Raw genomic sequence first — 16,461 nt, 5'->3', positions numbered from 1 at the left:
TTTTTAGTGTATTATTATTGTTGTTGTTGTTGGTCAGGGGTGCTTTATGTTTTGGTTCACAAAGGGAGAAAGGGGTTGGACTCTATGGCCCAAGGGGTCTCTTCCAACCATGTTTATTATGGTGTTGTTGTTGTTGTTGTTGTTATTGGGTGGCTATCTGTCAGGGGTGCTTTGATTATGATGTGATGCACAAAAGCAAAAGGGGGAGGGAGTAGATGTCCCAAGGGGTCTCTTCCAACCCTCTTTATTATTTTGATGATGATGATGATTATTATTATTATTATTATTATTAACATTGAGACTGTATTTGTTCCTTTTTTGTTTTTGTTTTTACTTCAAAATAAGATATGTGCAGTACGCATAGGAATTTGTTCATAGCTTTTTTTAAAAAAAAAACTATAATCCGGCCCTCCAATGGTCTGAGGGACCGTGAACTGGCCCCCTGTTAAAAAAGTTTGGGGACCCCTGGCACACAGCAACTGAACATACTATTTATTTATTTATTTATTTACAGCATTTATATTCCGCCCTTCTCACCCCGAAGGAGACTCGGGGCGGATCACATTGCACACATAAAGGCAAACATTCAATGCCATGACATAGAACAGAGACAGAGACAAGACGCAGGCACCAGGCTGGCCTCGAACTCATGACCTCTTGGTCAGAGTGATTTGTTGATTTGTTGCAGCTGGCTTGCTTTCCAGCCTGCGCCACAGCCTGGGCTAGAGAGAGAAGCAGACCCAACATGGCCAACTGTGCATACAGGCAGGATTTGGGGAGTTGTAGTTCGCCTTTATCCAGAGAGACCTGAACCCAGCTGAGGGATCTGGACCAAACTCGGCACACAGATCCAACATGGCCAACTGTGCATACAGGCTGGTTTGGGGGTGATTTTCCTTGGCATATGGGAGTTGTAGTTCACCCTTATCCAGAGACCACTGAACCCAGCTGACAACGGATCTGGACCAAACTTGGCGCACAGACCCAACATGGCCAGCTGTGCATACCGGCAGGGTTTGGGGAGGATAGACCCATGATTCTGCGAATTGTAGTTCATCCACATCATTATGCATTTTCTAATGGGAACACTCATAACAAACAAAATCACAGAATGGCTTTTTTATTAATAAACTAAATGATTTTACCTAATGCCCCAAACAAACAATGCCTTTTTCAAATAACCTGGGCACCCAAGCTAGTACTTAATAAAGTAACAAAAGATATGGAAGAGTCACAGATGTGCGGTTATTTATACATTTGACATAATCAGATTTCTGCCCTGAAAGCTGTCCAAGTATCAAAGTCTGAAGCCATTTTTTCATCTGATTGCCTCCAACATTAATGAACATATTACAATTCAAAGCGATTTGATGACTCAGTATTATTAAATACTATACTGTACTTGTATCATTTAATTTTCATCCCTCCTCCCCGTTGTAGGACACGGCTCTACAAGGGCCGGAAAAATAGTACAGGTCAATAACTGGCTCAGAAAATGGTGTCAAGAGGAGCATTTTGGCTTCCTTGACCATGGTCTACTCTTCCAAGAGGATGGACTACTGGCAAGCGATGGGGTGCATCTCACAGAAGTAGGAAAACATCTTTTTGCACACAGACTCACAAACCTCATCAGGCGCACTTTAAACTAGATCCACTGGGGGAGGGGAACAACAGCCTGGCGAACACTATATTACCCACGACCACAGGGAACCACCAAAAGGCTAAACGGAGGGCTGCACAAACACAGCAAGGACCAAGTACAGAGAGCACAATAATCCCAAATAAACAGTTCGAGGGGAGGCCACAGGGGCTTACATGTCTTTACACTAATGCTCAGAGCATGGGAAATAAGCAAGACGAACTCCAACTCCTAGCACAGCACCACACATACGATGTCATAGGCATCACTGAAACCTGGTGGGATGACTCCCATCACTGGAATTTAACCATTGAGGGCTATAACCTCTTTCACAGAAATAGAACAAAGGGGAGAGGAGGGGGAGTAGCTTTATATGTCAAAAACAGTTACGTTGCAGAAGAAATGCAAGACTGTAATCCGGGAAACCAGCTTGAAAGCATCTGGATAAGAATCAAGGGAACCGGGACTCAAAAAGATCTTGTCGTGGGTGTCTACTACAGACCTCCGAGTCAGGATGAAGGACTTGATGAAGCCTTCTGTCAACAGCTGACCAAACAGGCACAAAGAAGAGATATAGTAGTCATGGGCGATTTCAATTATCCCGATATCTGCTGGAAAACAAACTCAGCCAAGAGTACAAAGTCCAACAAATTCCTCACTTGCCTTGCAGATAATTTTATGGTCCAGAAGGTAGAAGAGGCAACAAGGGGATCAGCAACTCTTGATCTAATTTTAACAAATGTGGAAGACCTGATCAATACAGTTGAAGTGGTTGGATCCTTAGGGGCAAGTGACCATGTGCTCCTGCAGTTTGCAATTCAAAGGAATGCTGAAACTAAGACAAGTCAAACACGCATTCTGGACTTTTAAGAGAGCTGACTTCCAAAAAATGAAGGAATTACTGAGCGGCATTCCATGGACGCCGATATTAAAAAACAAGGGAGTTAAGGATGGATGGGAGTTTTTCAAAAGTGAAATACTCAAGGCGCAAATGCAAACAGTGCCAACAAAGAAGAAAAATAAGACAAGTGCAAAGAAGCCAGAATGGATGTCCAAAGAACTTCTAACTGAGCTAAAGCTCAAAAGTGACATGCACAAGAAGTGGAAAAGGGGAGAAATCACCAAAGAAGAATTCAAACGTATAGCCAACACCTGTAGGGAAAAGGTTCGCAAGGCTAAAGCGCAAAATGAGCTCAGGCTTGCCAGGGACATAAAAAACAACAAAAAAGGCTTTTTTGCTTACGTTGGTAGAAAAAGGAAGAAAAAGGAGGCGATAGGGCCACTGCAAGGAGAAGATGGGGTGATGGTGACAGGGGATAGGGAAAAGGCAGAACTGCTTAATGCCTTCTTTGCCTCGGTCTTCTCACAAAAAGAAAGCCATCTTCAACCTCAGCAACATGGAATGGACGAAGGATTGGGGGAAATCCAACCCCAAATAGGGAAACAAGTTGTCCAGGAACACCTGGCCGCTCTAAACGAATTCAAGTCCCCAGGGCCAGATCAGCTACATCCAAGAGTACTGAAGGAACTAGCGGAAGTTATTTCAGAACCACTGGCAATTATCTTCGAGAGTTCTTGGAGAACGGGAGAAGTCCCAGCAGATTGGAGGAGGGCGAATGTGGTCCCTATCTTCAAGAAGGGAAAAAAGAACGACCCAAACAATTACCGTCCGGTCAGCCTCACATCAATACCAGGCAAAATTCTGGAAAAGATCATTAAGGAAGTGGTCTGCGAACACTTAGAAACAAATGCGGTCATGGCTAATAGTCAACACGGATTTACCAAAAACAAGTCATGCCAGACTAATCTGATCTCTTTTTTCGATAGAGTTACGAGTTGGGTCGATACAGGGAATGCTGTGGATGTAGCCTACCTGGATTTCAGTAAGGCCTTCGACAAAGTCCCCCACGACCATCTGGCAAGGAAACTAGTAAAATGTGGGCTAGACAAAACTACGGTTAGGTGGATCTGTAATTGGCTAACCGAACGAACCCAAAGGGTGCTCACCAATGCGTCGTCTTCATCATGGAAAGAAGTGACAAGTGGAGTGCCGCAGGGCTCCGTCCTGGGCCCGGTTCTGTTCAACATCTTTATTAACGACTTAGACGAAGGGTTAGAAGGCACAATCATCAAGTTTGCAGACGACACAAAACTGGGAGGGATAGCTAACACTCCAGAAGACAGGAGCAGAATTCAAAACGATCTTGACAGACTAGAGAGATGGGCCAAAACTAACAAAATGAAGTTCAACAGGGACAAATGCAAGATACTTCACTTCGGCAGAAAAAAATGGAAATCAAAGATACAGAATGGGGGACGCCTGGCTTGACAGCAGTGTGTGCGAAAAAGACCTTGGAGTCCTTGTGGACAAGTTAAACATGAGCCAACAATGTGATGTGGCTGCTAAAAAAGCCAATGGGATTCTGGCCTGCATCAATAGGGGAATAGCGTCTAGATCCAGGGAAGTTATGCTCCCCCTCTATTCAGCCTTGGTCAGACCACACCTGGAATACTGTGTCCAATTTTGGGCACCACAGTTGAAGGGAGATGTTGACAAGCTGGAAAGCGTCCAGAGGAGGGCGACTAAAATGATTAAGGGTCTGGAGAACAAGCCCTATGAGGAGCGGCTTAAAGAGCTGGGCATGTTTAGCCTGCAGAAGAGAAGGCTGAGAGGAGACATGATAGCCATGTACAAATACGTGAAGTCATAGGGAGGAGGGAGCAAGCTTGTTTTCTGCTGCCCTGCAGACTAGGACACGGAACAATGGCTTCAAACTACAGGAAAGGAGATTCCACCTGAACATCAGGAAGAACTTCCTCACTGTGAGAGCTGTTCGACAGTGGAACTCTCTCCCCCAGGCTGTGGTGGAGGCTCCTTCCTTGGCTTTTAAGCAGAGGCTGGATGGCCATCTGTCGGGGGTGCGTTGAATGCGATTTCCTGCTTCTTAGTAGGGGGTTGGACTGATAGCCCATGAGGTCTCTTCCAACTCTACTATTCTATGATTCTATGATTCTATGATTCTAATTTTTAGTGGCTTAGCATAAAAAAATGTGCTCTTAGAAATACAATCTAGGATTTTTTTTTCTGAAGTACTAAAATAGATTTTCATGATGCTCTAGTTCTTCTACAGGCAGGGACTGTTTGACATGAAGGAAAATTCCATCATGCACTTCTCCCACCTGAGTTTTGGAATGGTACAATCTGTTGATGACTGTGGCAGTTGCTTTTCCTGAAACTGAAAGTGCCCTTTCGTTCTTCTAGGAAAGAGTTTGGTTTTCCTGCTTTAAATTCTCTGTGTCAGGTTAATTGCAGTATTGTCAGTGATTGCTTGGGAGAGAAAAAAACATGGAATAAGTGTTAACTTAATCTTGCCCAATAGATTTATTTTAAAATAATGAATGCACTATAAAATGGTTGTACTCTATTCAGTGTTGTAACTGTGGTTTTTTAATGTCCAATGTGTGTCTGAAAAAATGAAAACTTTTCTATCAAGTTAAATATACAACATACTTTGTATTTTTTTTATATGTGAAGTGTGCTCAAGGACTTGTGCAGCTGGAAATTGGACGACTGAGAGTTGGATCTTGGCCATCATCACGAAAAACATCTCAAAATAGCCAGGTTAGTGGCACTTGTATCAGAAAAAAAATGTTTTTGGTGACTATGGCATTCACTGGGGTTTAGAATCCAGCTATAGCCATGATTCAAACAGTCACTGTTGTTGACAAATCCTGATTAATGTGGCAGGGCCCCTGGAATATTCCCAAATATGGACCCCCTTTTGTCATATGTGCGAGCTACTCTAGGAGTGGTGTCATAGAAATTAAATCATGCAGTAGACATCAACACAAATTTGTTATCTTTTTTTATCCCTGCATATTCATGTTTCAATATGATGGTGACAAAAGCAACACTGGGAAATTTAAAAAGTGATAAATGGTGAATAAGAGGCAAATGACACTTCCCCTGCTCCTCATCTATTATAGGCCTGGAGCATTTGTACCAATTAAATTATTGATAATCTGGGCCTGAATATTGATCCAATATTATTGGTGACCAAAAGGACTATTGTTAATTATTTCTATATTGAGGGATAGAATTTTATTTGAAATCCTACATAGAAATATATACTTTTAGAATTTATGTGCAACTTCCCATATCCTTATATTTGTAACAAAGTTCATGATTTCACATCGTGAAATAATAAGACCTAATCACACACACCTCAGAAACACATTTTAAAACAGACAACCCATCATTTAAGAATGCTGGACGAGTGCAGGATGCATTCAGCACATCTCATACTTTTGTTTTGTTTCTAATAAAATAATGCGCATCAGATTTATCACACAGTTGAGAAATAACTCTTTCCAATCCATGAATGTTCTCCTATGTCCTTGTGATAGTGCCATTCTTTTGTCCCAACAACCTTTTTTTTATTCTTAAGAAGCAGAGTAGTTACAATTTTAAAAAGATTTTAAAAGGAAACAAGACAAAGTGGAAAACATTTTTCGTTTTACTCATAGTCTTTTTCTGACTGCCACCGGTATTATAATGGTAGTCATTTTGGAAAAGCGGGATAAAAAAAAGTTCCCAAAACACACTCCAGAAGACATGTAACTGGCACAGACAGGTCTGCCCATCACAGACAAAAAACCTAATATGCACAAAGAAATTAGAGACAATTGAAGTCAAATGTTTCCTTTTTTTCAAAAAGTGCTCGCAGCAGATTCTTTGCCTTCAGGTGCCTACAAGTTACCAATGAAATGGGCCTTTCTTCATGTAATTAAACCCATAGGAACCAGTAGACAAAGAATCAGAGATGGATTATAAGTGTTGTGATAAGGTCCATAATGTGTTTATCTTGCCTTTCAGCTTTGTAACCATTGTGGTGGCTACTAATGTACATGAGAAAGACCTAAAACAAGTCACTGTGTGTCAATGTTACGTATAATCATGCAGCAACAATAAGATAAGGGATTAATTTAGTCTGAGCTAGAATATCACAGGAGATTTAGGGTGTTAATAGATTAAACAGTATGTTATGGTAACAGAAGGCACATATATTCCATCTTTCTCTCCTTAATGGATTTTACACTGTAAAATTGAACACAACAATAAAACAACGAGCATAGGTTAAAAGCACTTCTTGGATTTATTTTTTTTGGTGGGAAGATGGGATCGTTACTCTAGAGTTGCCTAACCTGGTTAGAAGATTCCGGAAGTAGTAGAAGTAGTAATAGTAGTAGGGGTGAGTATAAAGGAGGGTAGCTTAGAAGACCCAATTAATAACAAATAGATGTCCCAAATAATAAAAGATAACTTCCACCGATTAGTGGAAATGCAGCCACCACTGTGTGGAGACACACCTTTAGATTATAAAAGTGCTCAACCACCCAATAGCTCAGAGGAAGCCTTTTACTTTATTCGGTGTTAAAATGGTAGCGCAATTCTGCTGATGGAGTCTATAGACGACAGAGGCTTTGATGTAAAAAGAACAATATCAAGTTTATTCAGGCACAAGCTTGGTGGTTACAAAAGATGTTTCACTTAGAGGTATTCTTATTAACAGTTACAATACTAGAATGTGATGCATCAAACTCTCTAAAGTATCACTTCTTTTACTTAAAGTAGTTAAAACCTCTTCCTCTGCTCCTTTTAAACTGTTACTTCAATGGATCTCTGTAAGTCCAGCTGGGATTGGTTCCCAAAGTCTGAAACTTGGACTATCCAGTGACTTCAAACCACAGTCACCCCTGTGATATACTATCAGAGATTCTCTGTACCTTTCCAGGACACAGACTACATTAAATAAGTCACCAAACTTATTTAAAACCGACTCAAAATGAACAATTGAGTCTCCTTGATCCCATCAACCTGGAATCAATCTTCCCTGTGCCTCATCAGAGCACAGACTGAGGCTTCACTTTTAAAAACCTCTTCACTTCTCCTCCCCTCGGCAGATGGCTCCGCCCACATCTCCATGGCAACTGCCTCAGAGGAGAGTCACTAAATGGTTGCTGCCATCTCACACCTACCCAACCAAACCACAAGCACATAGTTAAACCCAACAAACATGAATACAAAACTCATACTTCATTACAGTGGGGACTTTTCCAAGCTATGCTCCCAAATATAGGACATTATGCTTTGATGTTCCCATAAAAGTTGGTGAATAAAGTACAATGATATATCAGAAACTGAATTCTCAATAGTTCTTGCTTCCTTCTGGTGTCATTGTCATCTTCATGCCCTTTTGTTGTAGGCCTCCAATTTCCAAGCATGTGCAATATATCGATTTCCCTGAACTTTTGCACTGCTCAGTTGTTTGGTCAACATGTCTGTTATTTCTTTGCCTTCCCCCTGCTGGCCCCTTGAGTTCTGGGGAATTCAGAGCTATTGTTAATGAATTCTCCATATACCCTATGACACACTAATCCACATTCAGGAGTCATTTCATTGGCACTCTGTGGTCTGAAAAATCAGTTTTACCTAGAGCAGGTTTTATTTGCTAGACACGGTCTTTCGTCAACCAAGGCTTGATAGCTAGGATCAAGATTTGTTGGAACACTTTAAAGCAGTGATTCTCAACCTATGGGTCCCCAGGTGTTTTGGCTTACAACTCCCAGAAATCCCAGCCAATTTACCAGCTGTTAGGATTTCTGGGAGTTGAAGGCCAACTCATCTGGGGACCCTAGGTTGAGAACCACTGCTTTAAAGGGAATACAGGTATTGTCTGTCATACACAAAATTTCTAGTCTACCAAAGCTTTACCTGTAGTTTAGAAGAGCGAGGAGGAATTTGGTTAAATTAATTCTCATATATTTAGGCAAAACAGATTTGTACTTTGTGTCCATGCATGTTTTGAAGCTATTTTAAATGCAGATATTGTCAAAGAGAGACAGATGCCTCCATATAATTATTTTGTTTTCTATTTAAATGTTTATAGCTATAGCTATCTGGGAGAGTTCATAATTGTACAATTTTGCTACTGCTTCTGGAAGTATATCTAATGATGTCACAAAGAAGTCTTTCATGTCTTGATTTTGATTTATAGATACCATAGATGTATAATCTATAAGAAATCTTTAAAGCATTTCCTTTGTGATACTGTAATGTACTGTATATGTGGCTTCTTTCAAGAACTTTGGTGCAAAATACAGGTCATTATTTATCCCCTGGAGTCTTACTGATAGTGCTTTTGATTTTCAGATAAACCAACACAACGTTCACAGTCACTTTCATCCTACACTTGCTCCAGTTATCTCCACTCTACAGAATTTTGTCAGCACTAAGAGATCATCCACTGATGCTTTTCACAAAAGCTCAGGTATGGGACAGAATGTGCAGCCAGTAACTGAGAATTTTAGTGCAAGTTTCATTTCAAAATGTATTGGCACTTAGATCTCACAATTGACAAAAGGAGATAATACTTGATAGTTGGAAGGAGTGGGGGAGACCTGTAGAAAACCTGCAGAATCAGTGGGAATTTTGTAAGACAGCATTTCTGTAACTTCCAATGATTTAATGGTTCTGTTCTTGTCATGGTTAACATTTGAGAACCTATTTCTGTGTGTTTTTCTTAACCTCATAAAATTTCCTGTAGCAAGGAAGGAATATCTGAAGGCCCAAAAGAGCATATGATCCCAAGACATATATTGCTATATGTGTTGTCGAAACTATATTGCTATAGCTTGAGATTATGTGCTTTGATGGCACCAGCAATTTATAGCTTCAGTTAAGGATGCTTCTTAGCTGGTAATGGAATATGGAGTGAGTTAACAGATTTTCATATTCAATCTATTAGCTTTCAAAGTAAATTATTATCATTGTTATTATTATTATTATTAGTAGTAGTAGTAGTAGTAATAGTAGTATTGATAGTATTGTAATTAGTGTTGCCTAAATACTAATCTTACTCTATTTGAAATGGTCCATATCCATGTCAAATCCACTTGCCAAGGTTGTTTATAACCCACTAATGTTCAGGATACAAATTATATATTAGTGTGTTGGTCTGTTCCTTTTCTTCTAATGAAAAAAAAGTAAAAGCTTTAAATGTTCAACTAATATAGATTTTCCCCATTTATTAGCAGTGGATTCTAATAATAATTTATTTCATTGTAGAAGTAGTGAAGTATCATGGTATTTATGCTATGTTTAATCTAATGAAGCAAAAATGTATCAAATGAAATTATATCAGGAGTTCTGGATCAAGGTGTATCATAATAATTCTATGTTTTATTAATTTGGTAAATTAACTGAAATAACTGGCCTGTTGTAGTGGTTTGAGCACTGGGCTAGTACTCTCAGTACCAGGATTCAAATCTTTGCTCAATCAAAACCCACTGGGTGACTTTGGGCCAATTTCATTCTCTCAGAGAAAGGCAAATCAAATCTCCCGCTGAAAAAATATAGGGTGTTTCAAAGTGATGAACCCATTTCAAAGCAGTATATTTCATTATGGCAACATGTTATAATTCCTTAAAAATTATAAAACAGTTTAATGATTTGTAAAGTTAAGTTTTACTTTTTGAGCTAGAAGCAAATCTAAAAATAACCCCCACACATGGAGAATATCCCATTAGGTCTTATGTTGCCATCTTGTAAATGACTGAGGCTGGAGACTGTGCTCTGAGAAAGGCATCTATCAGTAATCATTAGAAACTCTATGCCTCGCACTTTTAAGTGGTAAGACTTTCATTTATGGGAGGCTCATGGTTGCATAGATGTAGCCATTTCAAATTGGTTCCACCTGTTTGAAACATTCTGTATTGTCAAGAAAAGCTCATAATAAATATGCCTTAGGATTGTCATAATTCAGAAATGATTTGAAGGCACATGACAGTAACAACAAACTGATTTGAATATTGCTTTCCACTTTAGCAATACATAGTTCAAGGAGTAAAGTATGGTCACAGTAAAGCAATTGCTATATTGAGACCCAAGGCCTCAAAACAGCAAAGTGCAGATTTTGATAGGTTATATAACTATCAGCGTGGCTTACTATTGCCTATCTACGTCGGGAACTAGACAGGGGGAGTGTGTCCCTGCTGGTTCTGCTGGACCTCTCAGCAGCTGTGATGACTCATGGGCCATGTAGTCCCATTCCTAGTACTGTTGTGGCAGATGAAGAGGAAAACTTGGATTTCCCACCGTTTCAGCCAGAAACGGAGCCCTTGCACCTGCAGGATATTTGCCCTCCAGAAGTCAGCCAAACAAGCCTTGAGCAGAAATCTCCCCCATTTTCTCGCCGAGATTATTATAATCAACAAAGAGGCGCTCACGAGGCGACTCGCCGGAGCGCCAGGATTGCTGCCAGACAATTAGATGATTAAGTCTGTTTCCCTTGGGAAAGTTTAAGGAGTCCTGCATCTGGACACAGTATAGGTTTCGATTCTTGTTCCCCAGAGAAAGTGTGCTTTGGCGGGAAAACAAGATCCTATATAGGTGTTTGGCCACAAAGGAATCCTTGCAGAGTCAATTCGTCAGCTCGTGGAGTGAGATCGTGTGTAGACTTCGTACCCCAGTTCCCAGCTCCTGAATCAAGTTCCCAGCCCTGCCTTGTTCCACGGATTTCTATGGACTCAGTTCTTGTTCCACGATTGCCTTGTTTCAAGTTGGACCTTGCCAAGTCTCAAGTCTTGCCTTGCCTTGCGTTTTAAACCACGGACCCTGCTTCTCGGATTCCAGCCTTGTTACCCTTCCTTCAGATTTACCTTGAGCCTCAAAGACTATGGACAGTTCCCCACACTATTGCTTGCCAAATAGTGTGTGTTTCAGTGAAGTGGATTATAACTTTGGACTTTAATATCATATATTGGACATTGTTTTTCTGGACTATATTTGACCTTTCCTGAAAGGTCTACTTCTGGACTATATTCTACACTTGTTTTTATTGACTTTATATAATTCTTTAATAAAGATATTAGATAGATTCTGGCCTCTGCGTATGGTTATTGGTGCTCTGCAGCCTGGGTCCTGACAGCAGCCTTCGATACCGTTGACCACGATACCCTTCTGGGGCGCCTTCCCGGAATGGGGCTCGGCAGTACTGTTTTGCAGTGGCTCCACTCATTCCTGGAGGGTCGTTCCCAGATGGTGTCATTGGGGGACACCTGCTCGCCCCCACAACTATTGATTTGTGGGGTCCCGCAGGGTTCAGTACTGTCCCGCATGTTTTCAATATATACATGAAGCCGTTGGGAGAGATCATTCGGAGTTTCGGGGTCGGCTGTCATCTGTACGCAGATGATGTCCAACTCTGTCACTCCTTTCCACATGTCACTAACAAGGCTGTTCAGGTCTTGAACTGGTGTCTGGCTGCTGTGTCAGACTGGATGAGGGTGAACAAATTGAAACTGAATCCAGACAAGATGGAGGTCTTGTCGTAGGGCCGAGCAGGGAATAGGGTTACAGCCTGTGTTGGACGGGGTCGCACTCCCCCTGAAGACACACGTTTGCAGTTTGGGGGTTCTCCTGGACTCATCGCTGAGCCTGGAACCCCAGGTTTCAGCGGTGGCCAGGGGAGCCTTCACACAACTCAGACATGTGTGCCAGCTGCGCCCGTTCCTTGAAGAGTCTGACTTGGCCACGGTGGTCCACGCTCTGGTTACATCCCGTTTGGACTACTGCAATGCTCTTTACGTGGGGTTGCCTTTGAAGACGGCCCGGAAGCTTCAACTAGTACAACGAGTGGCAGCCAGATTAATAACTGGGGCAGCTTATAGGGAGCGTACCACCCCCCTACTAAGCCAGCTCCACTGGCTGCCGATATGCTAGCAAGCCCAATTCAAAGTGCTGGTTTTGACCTATAAAGCCCTAAACGGTTCTGGCCCAATTTACTTGTCCAAACGTATCTCCTCCTATGAGCCAGGAAGATCCCTAAGGTCATCTGGTGAGGCCCTGCTCTCAGTCCTGCCTACCTCACAAGCACGACTGGCGGGAACAAGTGACAGGGCCTTTTCGGTGGTGGCTCCCCGGCTGTGGAACACCTTCCCCAGAGATATATGGCAAGCCCCAACCCTTCTGAATTTTAGAAAAGCCCTGAAAACATGACTATGTGCCCAGGCTTTCGATGATTAAATGATAAAGACGACCTGGACTGACTTATGGCCACAGTACGAGGATACTGGATGAATGGACTTTAACTATATGTTTTATATTTTTATATTCTTTTAAGTGTTGTAATTGGATTTTATTCATTGCTATGTTTTAAATGTGTGTAGGCATCGAATTGTTGCCAATTGTGTACGCCGCCCTGAGTCCCTTCGGGTGAGAAGGGCGGGATATAAATATTGTAAATAAATAAATAAAATAAATATCCTGACTAGGGCTAATGGTAGATGGAGTCTAACAACTTTATCCACTCCTGCTAGAGAAGATAATAAAGAAGCCAAGAAAAGAATATAGATTTCATAGGATAAATTGTTAGGGTTTTATATTACTTTATGAGCTAGTAGAGACCATAGTTTGTTCATGTTGTTATAGATTAATTATATAAACTAATTGTTTGTTTGTTTTTTAGTTGGAGTAGACATGAACCCAAGGACGGTGGTGATAACAAGGGTCAGTGACTTCTTCTCATGTTATCAAACTATTGATCTCTTATTACAAGGAAAAGGTGTTACATTTATTTCAAGGTGTAAAAGTATGTGAACACTTACTGTCTGCAAATTTTTCTTTATTGGGTCCAAAGACAGCAAAAAAAAAAAAAATCTCAGGGCCTGTATAATTTTTACCTCTAGAAGACTTCTGTTTTAGTTAATGATCATTCTCAAATGACTTGTTCATGGCTAGGAAACATTTGGCTCTCCACCTCAGTTGCCACACTTCAGTGGGAGTTGCAGTAGACAAAATATTCCACACCCCTGACTCATTATAAAGTTTACCTTTCATACTATATGTTTTGAACAGTGGCAAAATAAGTGGTTTTGACAATGATCTCTCTATTAAGGGTCCAAATGATGCTCTTGGTATCAGCATAGCTGGTGGCAAGGGAAGTCCTTTGGGAGACATTCCAATCTTCATTGCCATGATTCAAGCCAGTGGAGTAGCAGCACGTACACACAAACTCAAAGTAAGTGAAAGGGGAAAGAGGGAATGTTTTCTTCATATATACAGTCAGCACTCCACATTTACAGGTTTAACTTTTGTGGATTTGAGTCATTCTAGAGAACCTAGAGATCCCTAGAGAGTTCACTTCTCTAGGCATTTGTAGATCTTCCAGCACAATTCTTGAATCATTCTGGAAGACCTAGAGATTACAAGAAAAGTGTTATTTCAGGAAAAAAAATATTTGCATTTTTTGCACTTTTGCAGAAGTCCTGCACACCTTGCTTTCACAGAAGGTTTCTTTTTCCTCCTACTGTTTCTGCTCACCTCGAGAGACAAGAGACTACTGTTGTTTGAAAGATTGTATAGTATTGTAGATGTTTTGATAGATGCTTCTGTATACATTTCCAGCTCTGAAAGGGATTTCTTTTTCCATTTGTGATTAATAACAATATATTAATGTTGTGATTGACTGTATTAATGGCAGTCAACGGAAGCTGTGTATTCATGTCCTATTATGTCTAAAATCAAAGCCATATGTTGATGAATGTCCTTTCATCATCCACTACCATGAAACTGGAATTTTGTATACTTCTCGTCTTAAGAAAGATGACCCCTAAGTTATTGTTAGTCAGGGTTGACAAAATTGAACCAATGGTCCAAGTTACTGTAAGACAGTTTCCTATTTCCCTATAAGTAATTAGTACATCAAGAATTTCCATATATGAGCCACTGCTACACTCTTGTAGACCACTGCAGAGTAGAAAATCATTCCATCTGGCATTAAATAGTGGACAGATTGACATGAACATGGGGATAAACTTTCAGATTGCTTATTTCCAAACTCTTTAAATCATTAAAGGTTTACAACTTGCTGCTAGCTATAACCAACATTTTATGTGTAATTCCAACAGTTTCAGCCAATGCAAGTGATATCATAAATAGATCACTTTGCCCCATCAAACTTTAGCTGGCAGCATTTTCCACCAGTTGATGTTTCTGAATAGCTTTCAACAGAAGTCACATATATGAACTATGAAACAAATGCATGTGAACTCAAGACCCAATATGACCTTATCATGAATAAGCCCAGTTAGTACACTAGCTGAACCTAGAATTTTGTGGTAGGTAGGCTGCTACTTCATGGGAAAGTATTTTGTTCTCAGTATGAAGAACACTCAGGGATCAGTGGAGATACAAATTGTCTTTCTGTCACTGAGCAACATGTCTAGCAGCACCAGAATTGCAAGAAATGTTGAGCATTCTTCCTATTTTCCTTAAAGCCAGTAATTTTTCTATTACAATTCTGCTTTCCTCACCCTCACTCTTTTAGGTTGGTGATCGGATTGTCAGTATTAATGGACATCCATTGGATGGGCTATCTCACGCCGATGCAGTTAATCTACTGAAGAATGCTTTTGGGAGCATTATCCTGCAGGTAGGATGATAAATCAAACATGCTGCTGCACAAGGATAGATAAATGGTGTTTTTAAAGAGAAGATAGAGTATCACTGGCACAAGACTTCACAGAGCAGCAGGATGCTTCTGGCTGTGAATTATGCAAGATGAAAGCAAGAAATTATCTCATTCAAGATGCTTTATTCTTACTCATACACCCTATAAGCTTGATTGAATAAAATCATAACAAGGAGGAGAAATAACCTTCTTACACGTGAAAAATCATCAATGCTTTTAATTTCTGTCACTCTGGAAACAAAAACTATTCTCTTTCTTCTGTTACATAGCTTTGATTTAGCTGTCCATCAAGTTAACCTTCTTATACTTTAAAGAGAGAGAAAGGGATCATAGCATTCCTCTAGAGTTGTAGATGGCTTTTTATCAACAAAGTTGCAGGGCTTGGATTGCACACTTGATCTGTCCCCTTAATTTTGGAGGATGCAAAGAGTGTGTTCCAGGGTAAAATGGGCTGCTTTTCCATTTGAATGATCATAAAACATAATTTTCATTACAGTGCATCTTTCATCACAAAGTTGTAATGAATCTCTAAACTGCCCTATACTTTTGGGAGAAAGGGCAGTTCAAAAACAAAATGAATAAAACAAAATGCAGCCCTTCTGTGTTCCATTAATTTAATTTAATTACTATTTCAGTAGAAGATATTTAAATGACATGCTTATCATATATACTCAAGTATAACTCGAGTTTTTCAGCCCTTTATACGGCTGAACAAGCCCCCCTCAGCTTACTTGAGTGAGGGTCCTGGCTGGCTTATATTCGGGCCGACTTTTACTTGAGTATATATGTCAGAGACAGAACGCCAGCAAGTAAAACAAAACTCAGTTTATTGAGGTTACAGAACTAAAAAACGCCCGTAGGAAACAAAGAACAGGGCAAACACTTGACTTCAGTGTGATAAGTAACAAAAACCAGCTCAGTTTGAGCTTAAATGGTTCAAATGGATAAACCGGGTTAAACAGAAGTATAATCCGGATTAAATCAAAAGTGCTTACTTCAGCCTGGCAAACAATGCAAACAAAAGAGGATTAACAGGAGTGAGAATGTAAACAACAGACTGGTGGCAGATTCCTCTCTGCTATTCAGAAACAGCAGGGAAATAAACCAGGCTTGTTTATTCCTTCCTGCAGCGAACAAAAAGCGTGGTCGTAGTCAGGATTCAGCTTAAGATTCAGCGGCCAACGATATCCAGGTCCAGGCACAGCAGTCAGGGTAACGGCAGTCAGCAGGGTCCCAATCCGGTCCAGAGGTCTTTAGCCAAGCGTAGTCGTCAAGGAATCCAAAGGTCTC

The 16,461-nt window shown here is 40.6% G+C and overlaps 1 protein-coding gene across 2 annotated transcripts in view; it reads left to right on the top strand.

Moving 5' to 3' along the window:
- The window catches only part of patj (PATJ crumbs cell polarity complex component), a 222,948-nt gene that overhangs the window by 187,919 nt on the left and 18,568 nt on the right, over nucleotides 1-16,461 (top strand). For both annotated transcript variants that reach the window (XM_008109348.3, XM_062979565.1), the window contains 5 exons: nucleotides 5,175-5,261; nucleotides 8,853-8,970; nucleotides 13,168-13,208; nucleotides 13,597-13,719; nucleotides 15,028-15,132. In XM_008109348.3, the coding sequence (XP_008107555.2) occupies nucleotides 5,175-5,261; nucleotides 8,853-8,970; nucleotides 13,168-13,208; nucleotides 13,597-13,719; nucleotides 15,028-15,132 (474 nt within the window). The remainder of the gene's footprint in view (nucleotides 1-5,174; nucleotides 5,262-8,852; nucleotides 8,971-13,167; nucleotides 13,209-13,596; nucleotides 13,720-15,027; nucleotides 15,133-16,461) is intronic.

The sequence above is a fragment of the Anolis carolinensis genome, chromosome 4 (genome assembly GCF_035594765.1).
Source record: "Anolis carolinensis isolate JA03-04 chromosome 4, rAnoCar3.1.pri, whole genome shotgun sequence".
Lineage (NCBI taxonomy): Eukaryota > Metazoa > Chordata > Lepidosauria > Squamata > Dactyloidae > Anolis > Anolis carolinensis.
Note: the sequence above shows the minus strand (reverse complement) of the source record. Positions and strands in the feature narration are given on the sequence as shown.